This window comes from Vigna umbellata, chromosome 11 (genome assembly GCF_029865625.1).
Source record: "Vigna umbellata cultivar VRB3 chromosome 11, Vumbellata_1.0, whole genome shotgun sequence".
NCBI lineage: Eukaryota > Viridiplantae > Streptophyta > Magnoliopsida > Fabales > Fabaceae > Vigna > Vigna umbellata.
This window is the reverse complement of record NC_142175.1, coordinates 2,924,429-2,935,441: the sequence shown is the minus strand read 5'-3', so window position 1 is coordinate 2,935,441 and position 11,013 is coordinate 2,924,429. Positions and strand designations below refer to the sequence as shown.

The window sequence follows — 11,013 nt, the reverse complement described above, 5'->3', positions numbered from 1 at the left end:
AAGTTTGAGTGGAACGACATCATTTATAAGTATCGGAGGTAGTTGAGATGTTTTTAAATTATTTACCTAATATAGACTCATGTTAAAATGTTTGAAAATGTATCAAACTAATAAATTAATAAAGTTGTATAGTTTGAATTTGATTGTTGGAAAAGAACTAGATACATATGGTACTCAAACCAATTAACTTTTTTTTGTAATTGTAAACAAAATAAATTTCACCACCTAACTCAAAACCATGCTTTATAAGAAAGAGGTTCTTAATTGAAAAACTGGTTTGTCCTGGTTCACCTCTTTTACTCAATCATCATTATTAAACCTGTTTAAATTATGAAAATATCAAATGAAAAAAATATGAGGAAAATAATGCTACTCGTGGACTATAGGAAGCATAGATATAGATAGATATCTGCGTCGTTAAATGACTTAAAAGGTAATGATCTCCTTGATGCATTATTCAAATTTTCTGATGAGAATTTATATCCAATAAAATCACTGGTGGAACCACACAGTACATTGGGCCAGCAATACATGGAAAAGCAACTTCTGAAGACCAACAAAAAGTAGATAATAATAACTACCATTACCTTATGACAGGACAAATCAAAGCAAGTGAACAAATAACCGAATTAAAGAACAGCTAGCTGTAGGCCATGTTGCATTTAAAAGACGGTAATAGAAAAAAAAAATAAAATATATATATATATATATATATATATTAATATATTTACATTATTAAAGAATTAAGGTTAAAAATAATTTAAATATATTTTTCTTTTTAAATACTTTTTAAAAATAAAATTAATATAAAATTTTAAACTTTAAAATAAATAATATCTCAAATATGATCATTAATCTTAATAATATTATTTAATAGACTTACGATCGAAATATATATATATATTTAGAATCATCTCTACATTATTTCTTAGTCAAAATTATGCACATGAGAGTGATAAATGACATTTAGTAGATTTAAAGTTAGGATTAGTCTCAACTTAGTTTTAGGAAAGTAAAATTCCATTCCAATTAATTTACGCGTATGATAACTTTTGATTAAGAGATACTTTTTAGCAAGAAAAAGAATGGAAAACCTTAATTAATGTGATTAATCTTTTGGATTGAATTCTTTTTATGTGCTTAGTTGCCAAACTTGTGCTGTCAACTTTACTTTAAAGGAGGAGGACAACGTTTTAGTAGTTCAATAATCTGAATGTGAAGTTATTAATGCTCTACCTCAGTAGATTAATATTAGATTAATATTGTAAGTTGAATTTATAGTGTACTCAAATCTTAACAAAAATATTTTTATGACACACGATTAGGATATACATACTAAACAACAATAAGTGAGCATTTATAGGTCACTTAATTCATTTGGTTAAAGAAATTATTAAATGTAATATACTTTATATTTGGACTTTAAACATAGTGAAATTAAAAACAAATGCTTATTTTCTAAGATAAAATGTAAATAATTTAAATCAAAGATAGTAAATAAAAATAATGTAAAAATAGACAAAAATAAAAAACCTTAAAATTGAGTCATGTTTTTGTTCAGAACTGACATATCCTTACAATATCTTTTTAGCTTCAATTCTCCTTTGTCTAAGATGGTTGATTTCTCTCTAACTTAAATGATAAGATAGATATATGTAAAGATATTTTGACGTTCAAACAATTAATTTTGTCAGATATAATAAACATAGTAATAAATAAATGAATAGTCTTACCTTTTATACCATTTTCGTAGACCTACTTAAAAGAATATATGACACATATAGACTTGACCTAGTTTAGGAACGTTTAGAGTATGTTAATCTTAATTATAGTCTTCACCTTATCTTTCTTCAAGAAAATGTCTTTCATAAGGGATCACATTAGTTGGTTCTGTCTTATACAATTCCAAAGTTATTCATCGTAATCATAAGTAACAAAAAAAGAAAAAGTAGTGATATTTAGTATGAAATATTTTTATTAAAATTCACATGCGCAAGTAAATAAACATTTTTTTTAAAATAAACATTAGTTGAAAGTATATAAAATACATTTTGACAGATCATTCATTTTCATATAAATTAAACTTTTTATTTAAAAAATATTATGAATCATATATACATAAAATTTCGTATTTGATTTTAAATGATTATATTTAATATTATTTAAAAATATTATGAATCATATATGCATAAAATTTCGTATTTGATTAAATTATTATATTTTTCACACAAAAAAATTAAAAGAATGTACTTAGTAGTTCATTTCAAAGAATTTATTTTTAACTTCAACTTCAAATTGTTAGAGTTTGTGAATTTAATAAAAAAAAATAAGTAAAAACTAACAAACTAATTAAAATATACTGTTAATGTATTTATATTGTTATTAAATATATATATATATATATATATATATATATATATATATTTATTTATTTATTTATTGATTAAACGACTCTAACAATAAATACAAAACACATTAGATAAAAATAATTTATATTTAAAATATTAATTTTTTATACTACTTTTTATTTTTAATTTTATCCTTTTGTGATTTCTAATTAATTGATCATTTTAATAAAATGAAATTTTAAAAATATATTTTAGTTTTATTTCTTAAAGTAATATTATTTAAAAATATTATACATTTGTTAATTATACAAATTGTTTGTAGTGTAACATAAAATAAATTGTAACATAATAATCTTGCCTTAGAAAAATAAATTTATCTTTTTTATATTAATTTATAATATAAATATTTTTATTGTTGAATATTTTCATATTTATATTATTTAAAAATTAAATTGATATTTATTTAATAAAAAAAGTTAACATTAATCGTATATACATAAAAATTCGCACAAAGTTATAATAAATTAAAATATTGTACTTAATAATTCATTTCAAATGTTTAAATTAGATATTTTTTATATTGTTTTAATTATTTTTTACTATTTTTCACTTCAAAATATAAAGTTGAAGACTTTGGTAAGATCGAAACAGAAAGTAAAAACAATTAAACTAATTCTTTTAAAATATATCATTATATTTATATTGTCATTGAATCTAGAAATATATATTAATTATACATTGATTAGACAAGTTTAATAACACAGTAGACTAATATTGCAAAAAAAAACATTATGAGTTTAACAATATACACATTAGACAAGTATAAGAAAAATCATTAGATGAGTCTTACAATACACAATAAAAGAGTTTGTCCATACATTAATTATATGAGTATAACAAAAGAACTTAGATTACGTATTTCATATATTTATTAAACAAGTATAAGCATACACTGACAAGTATAAAAAAGATATTAAACAAATTTTTCAATACATGGATTATACAAGTTTAGTAGTACACACATTAAATGAGTTTGTTCATACAATCACTAGCAAGTATAGCAAAAGAATTAGATGAATCATTTTACACATTGATTAGACGGGTATAACAAAAAATATTAGACAAGTAATTTCATACATTGATTACAAGAGTATAAAAAATTATTAAACAAGTCTAGGAATACATTAATTAGATGAGCAAAGCAAAAAACATTAGACAAGTTTGTCGATATATTGATGAAATGAGTCAAACAATACACATTAGACAAGTAATTCAAATATTAATTAGATGAATTATACATTAGACAAGTCTTTCCATACACAAATTAGACAAGTCTTTTCACATACAATTAGACAAGTCTTTCCACACACAGATTAGACAAGTCTATTAATACACAATAGATAAGTATGTTCATTCACCGATTAGATGAATCTTGAAATACACATTAGATGAGTTTGTTCATACATTGATTCAATGAGTATAATAAAAAAGATTACACAAGTCTAACAATACACATTAGACGAGTTTGTCCATATACTGATTGGATGAGTATAGAAAAAAAACTATTAGATGAGTCATTCCATAGATTGATTAAATGAGTTTAAGAATACACATCAGATACATCGGATGTGTATGTCCAATATTAATCAAACGAGTCTTATAATATATATTAGACGAGTTTGTCCATACACTGATTAGACTAGTCTAACAATATATATTAGACGAGTCTATTCATAAAATACTAAATGAATATATTAATACACATTATACGACTCTATCCATTTTATGATTATACGAGTTTTGCAATATACATTACACAACTTTGTCCATATTCTGATTAGACGAGTCCAACAATATGCATTAGATGAGTGTGTTTATATACTAATTAGACGAGTCTAACAACACATATTGAATGAGTTTGTCAATGCATTGATTATACAAGTCTAATAATACACATTACATTAGTATATTCATACAATAATTTTTATTTTTAACAAGTCAACTCCACATATTTTTACATATACTTTATATTTTTAGATAATGTACTTAATTTTTACACATGTTTTATTCTTTTTACTTTTATAAAGTATTATTTATATTTCTATAAATATATTGATTTTTTATACTTATAAATTATTTTTAAGATTGATTTTATTCAAAACTTAATTATAAAACTAAAAATATTTATTATTTATTTCTTCAATTTCTAAATTTCTTTTAATAAATGCATAAACAAACATCTACATTTAAATACGCGTTTAAAACTAGCTTACAACATTAAAAAAAAAAAGACACCGGACACATTAAAGCATTTCACATACACATATGTATCATTTGATGTATTGAACTTAGCCATTACATAATATCACATGCTTTATGTGTTTGGTTTTGTACGAGAAAAAATATTTTATATTATTTTATTTGTTTCAACTCTTAATAAGTATATGTTTTTTTTAAACAAAAACCTATGCATAAGCTTTTGAGTCAAGCCAACAAAAACTATTAATATGTAGTAAACATACACGCTACTTTTATATCTGTTGTTCATTTATGCACCAAATATAGTGGTTGATGTATTTTCATCCTCATATTTTTGAGATAAAACTATTGTGTAGTATATCATTTATTTTTATTTGCACTTACATTTAAGCGTGTAAAAAATATAAACGTTAGTTTATTTTTAATTACTAATTATGCATTTTATGAAATATGAAATATTTCAACAGGTTTTATTCTGAGAAATAATTCTAGAAGAAATGTATTACTTTTCAATACTTTAGATTTAAAACCGATTTTGAGAAAATATCAATTTTAAAATTAATATCAAACCCATTAATAAACTTTTAAACTACCGTTTGAAACATTAATTTAAATTCAAAATGTTGTCTAACTATTAAATTTAAATTTATAAAAGTCTAATTTGAATCTTTTAGAAAATATAAATTTAATTTTAATTTGAATCCACTTATTTAGATTTAGATTAAATTTTTCAAACGAAATGAATACCCATGGGCATTGATTTATCAGAGTTTTCTTGAGTCTGTTTGCTGTATTAGAAAGACGGTTGTTTTAGATCTCCATACATGGTTGGAGACTACGTACGCTGTCGAACTTGTGGATGCTAACATTGTTATTATAAATAACTTTAAAATGTCGAACACAACGTTAAAAGCAATTTCACCGAGTTCGAGCAGAATTTTTCCCATAAAAATGTGATGCAGTAAAAATGTAAAGGCCACTTGATTCAGCTTTATTGTTCATGTGCAGTATCTTAGCTGGATATAAGTTGTCCAAGAACCACTATTAATTGCTGTAAGCCACGTTGCATTTACTAGCAGTAGCGCTGTCAAAAGTAATTCAAGCTCTGTTAGGTTAATTATTCATATATAATGATACTTTTTATCAATATTTTCTACGTGTCATTATATTATGTTATTGATTCTAGTATGATTATTATCATTGATGAATCATAAAATAACACATAAATAATATTAAAATATTATAAAAAAATATTGTCAAAAAGCATTTTATTGATAAGGACGTGGCTCAACACGCTATAAAACATTCAGTGATTAGACATCGATATATAAGGCAAAAAGTAATTCATATAATAAATACGCAATTTTGATACAACTTCTTTACTTATAAAATCGAGTTAAAATAAAGTTAAAATGATACTACTTTTATAAATTTATGTATAAAATATGTTTTTAAACATTTTGTCCATTTTGATAAATTTTATAAAAGAAATACACCATCTAGGTAATAAAAAGTCCACAATAATTAGACGATTTCTTTATCCAGTGGAGGTAGCCAAAGGCATTTAATTTGTCAGAAGAAAGAGCACATAAAATGATGAAGAGCATTATATAAGGCACCTAACACTCACGTTAAGCTGCAAGGTCATAGGAGGAGATTAGAATAGCATTGAACATTGTTCTGGTTTTCTTGGCGACATTCCGATGGAAGAAAACAAGAAAATGGTTGTTTCTCCGAAATCTATATTTTTATGTTTGTTTTTGAGCTTGAGCATTGTTGCTCCAGAAGCTGAGGCACGGGCATTTTTCGTGTTTGGTGATTCGCTTGTGGATAATGGGAATAACAACTACCTAGCCACCACTGCACGTGCCGATTCATATCCTTATGGCATTGACTCTGCATCTCACAGAGCCTCTGGTCGTTTCTCCAATGGCCTCAACATGCCTGACCTTATCAGTTGAGTGCTCACCATATCTAAAATTCTTTTATTCTCATTCTACTTCATATTTTCTTTTGGAATTTCAATTAAATTATTCTTTAATATATATTTTAATTTAATTATTCTATCAAAGGCGATGTATATATGCATATATAAACCGTGTGATGCATGTATTTAGGTGAGAAAATTGGGTCAGAACCCACATTACCATATCTGAGTCCACAGCTCAATGGTGAAAAGCTGCTTGTTGGTGCAAACTTTGCTTCTGCCGGAGTAGGAATTCTCAATGACACAGGATTTCAGTTTGTAAGTGAATTTTACATTCATACATTAGGCTGTGTTAATCATAATATTGTGGGTTCATTATTAAACATTATCCGAATTACAGAACAGTTATCCGAATGCAACGAGATCATGATGTAAGAATGTTGATTTTGCAGATAAACATTATCCGAATCACAGAACAATTGGCGTATTTCAGACAGTATCAGCAGAGGGTGGCTGCGCTAATTGGAGAAGAACAAACACGAGATTTAGTGAACAAAGCATTGGTTCTCATAACCTTAGGTGGCAATGATTTTGTCAACAACTATTTTTTGGTTCCTTTCTCTGCCAGATCTCGCCAATATGCTCTTCCAGACTACGTTGTCTTTATCATCTCAGAGTATCGTAAAATTCTTGCGGTATTTTCATCCTTCTACTCTTCTTCCATTAATGCATGTCATTACTTATTTTTTCTTCTTTTTTGACAATTTTTTACACAATTTTACACTTAGATGAAGTTTATATAATGCATGTCATTACTTCTGTTTTCTTTGAAAATTATTCATCAGCATCTAATTTACACTATTTTTGTGGTTTTCAAAGAGAAAAAGAGAGAGAATACAGTGATTTGATTAAAAACAAACATGAAATATAAATAATGGTTAAATAAATATACGTGTAGTTAATAAATTTGAACCCAAAATTAAAATAGATATGAATTTCAATTTCATGACTAAAAATATATTTAATTTAAAAAAAAATTATTGATGGTAACTTATTCTCGGACTACAAGTGGTTGCATCTTAGTCTCTTTGAATCATAATGGCTGCTCCTACACCCTGACATGTGGTCGTGTGACATTAAAAAGACTTAGGCTAGCAATGGTTGAAAACATAGAGGAAGAAAAAGAAAAATTAATTGCATCAAGCGACTTAGAAAAATTTATGCTTGAGAGGTTGTGTCCTCAATATTTTTACTGATTTCCCGACACTTTGCAAAAAATATATTAAATAATATAACATTTAGTATCTTAGCAACATGAAAAAAGTAAATGTGTTATTTGTTTGATAAGAATGGTTAGAAAAAAAAACAATGAATTTTTAAAGTAGAATTACAGAAGATAATAAAAGAAGATATAATTTACACGACAGATGATCCTATCATGTTATGTTATGATAGATGATGTAGAGTTTGTGAGGCAAACATGTTAAATGAGGAAATTGATTTGGTGGTTGAGTGCAGCATGCATTTTGGTTATTAATAATAAAAGCAACAGGAATCATGTCACTGAAGATGCAGCGTGAGCAGTAGCGAGTCTATACTAAATGCGTGGTGTCCCTCTCTCACTCTACTATTCTGATTCTATTTATTGCCATCAAAATCTAGGGTTTTAAATTTCGGTAGTGGAGGCAGATGTGTCTTTTAATTTTAAAATAATTTACACATGATGAATTTATTATATTATAGAAACAAAAGAGAATAAAATACGAAATTGAAAAATTGTTACAAAAAGTTTAAGAGACAAATATAAAGAGCCGAGAAACTAAAGTAACTGATAATAAAAATCTTAACTCTTGTTAATAAAAGACAATTGATATTATTGTTTGTTTTGACATTGATATTTACTGAAGTGAGTTATTTACAATAAATTTAATTTTGAATTAGAAGTATGGTTGAATAATGGGGGGATAAAATCTATATTTTGTGTGATTATCAATGTTTGTTAGCTAGATAGTTTACACTGAAAAGTTTTGTTTCATCTACTTATATACTATTTATTGCTCATAAAAAACCAAGAAGTACTTGCATAAAATATAAAACTAAATAGGAAAATAGTAACAGGTAACTTGCATTTATATTTTTTGTGCAAATATCAGAATGGGGGAAAAACAATTTTCTAATTAAGACAAGCACAAGTTGTACATGTTAAGCCAAAATGGCATACGAGTTTATGCTTTTATTTGATTTTGGGAGTGGAAATAAGGATAAGAAGGTATAATTAAATAAAAGAAATAAAATAGAAGGTAAGTTTGTTTATAATAATTTTTCGTCTCACTTTCCCAATTTCATTTCAATAACTTTGTAACATTATACAAACTCCAAGAGATCTTTGTCTATTACTTTTTTATAAGCCCACAAGATGTTCTGGTCAATATTCATCTTTAACGTGATTTATATAATAGTTATGACAATGAAGTTTATTTAAGTTTTAAATTTATGATGAATTTATATTTTTTTAAGCAAGTTTTTATTAAATCAATTTTGTTAGTGTTTATAAGTTATATATCTTTAAATAAGTTTATGTTGTAATTGTTTTTATATATTTAGTATTTTTTTCTTGTTATTTTGTTTATTTATATTTATGCGTTATAAGTGAATTTTGTTATTGTATCAAGAATTATTTCATCAAGTTTTTATTGAGAATAAAAAAAGTTTTTTTTATCACTTTTCGGTATGTATATTATCATCTTATATTAATTATATAAAGTCATGTTTCTTTTAACGCATAAAAACAATTAAACAAATTATAACTAAAATAATAACCAAGTCTCTCAATTAAAAATTATAAAACCGAAAATTAAAAAAATTATTTATTTTTGAATATTTTATATATTAACAAAAATGAACACAAATTTAATTAAAAATATCACCAAAATTAATGGATTATTATTGTAAAAATTATGAACTAAGTTTTCTTTCCTTAAATATTTATGTTGTGTTGTAACAAAAAATAGATCCGTGATTAATGCAGCACCTGTACGAATTGGGAGCACGACGGGTTCTGGTGACGGGAACGGGACCATTGGGTTGCGTGCCGGCAGAGTTGGCGATGCACAGCCGTAACGGAGAATGTGCGACGGAGCTGCAACGGGCCGTTAACTTGTTCAATCCTCAACTTGTTCAACTGTTGCAAGCCCTCAACACTGAAATCGGTTCCGACGTCTTCATTTCCGCAAACGCTTTCGCTATGCACTTGGATTTCGTCACTGATCCACAGGCATACGGTACCTTATTAACCTCTCTTTCACTTCTTATTATACTTGCTTATCGTAGTTGATACTACTATCAAATATTTCTCAAATTATACTCCCAAATAAAACACAGAAATATTGCATTTACCATATCCATTCTTAATAGACCGATTTCCAGAAATCAGGTTAAATGGTGTAGGGAAATGGTTACTGTCTTAATTTAGGTCATTTATTATAGTCAACTAACTTCTACTGGGTTTAATCATGAATAACTGAAATGTGATGTTCGAATTAGGAAGCATTTATTATCCTCTTTATGTTGGTTTGATAAACAGGGTTTGTGACGTCAAAAGTTGCGTGCTGTGGTCAAGGAGCATACAATGGAATCGGACTATGCACTCCTGCGTCTAACTTGTGCCCCAACAGGAAACTCTATGCCTTTTGGGACCCTTTCCATCCGTCAGAGACAGCAAATAGATTGATTGTTGATAAATTCATGACAGGGTCCACTGAATATATGCACCCAATGAACCTTAGCACAATTATTGCTTTAGATTCTGCCACCTAATGTCTGCCATTACTATTCTTCCATCCTCATCTTTTCTTATCTGCACACCCGGATTCTACAACGTATTATTGTATTTTAAATTTCTTCAATGTTTAAAACTATGTCATTGATTAATTCAGTAACATTTTTTGTTATCAGTGCTATAACTACCAACTTAACAGGAATGAAAGTGTTCAAAATGAAACATAATGGTGTTAATATTATACATTCAATACGACACAATATAAATAATATATGGAAGAGCTAAAGGAGTACATCGATTCAGCATTAATTTGGATCAAGATTACATTATAATCCTCTTACTCTAATCCGCTGGGTCACACAAACTATCCATTTCCGTATAATACAGCAGACGTAGAATAGATATAAAATAATTAAGTTTAAGTAAATATAAGCAGAAAAGAAAAAGAAGCGTAACGAAGATGAATTTTATTTTAGAATCATGCTAATAAAATATATATGATAGAATTAGACTTCTAACTCAGTTTCAGTTTTCAAGAAACCTAAACATAAAACGACACCATGATATTTTTACAAATTTTACAAACATATAGGTTTTAATTCACTGGAAACCCAAAGTTATAGGCACCTTTTGGCTTTAGTTAAAAAAAACCAGAAGGGTTTCAAATAATAAAAAATTTTCAAAAAAATAATATTTTAAGT

The 11,013-nt window shown here is 26.3% G+C and overlaps 1 protein-coding gene across 1 annotated transcript; it reads left to right on the top strand.

The window, feature by feature from the left end:
- The first annotated feature begins 6,251 nt into the window (after positions 1-6,251).
- On the top strand, positions 6,252-10,482 carry LOC124838632 (GDSL esterase/lipase At5g33370-like). Its single transcript, XM_047314284.2, has 5 exons — positions 6,252-6,563; positions 6,725-6,852; positions 6,987-7,229; positions 9,563-9,815; positions 10,118-10,482. Exons 1-5 carry the CDS (start codon positions 6,311-6,313, stop codon positions 10,348-10,350), a joined length of 1,110 nt encoding a protein of 369 aa, XP_047170240.2. The 5' UTR covers positions 6,252-6,310; the 3' UTR covers positions 10,351-10,482.
- Positions 10,483-11,013: the final 531 nt, after the last annotated feature.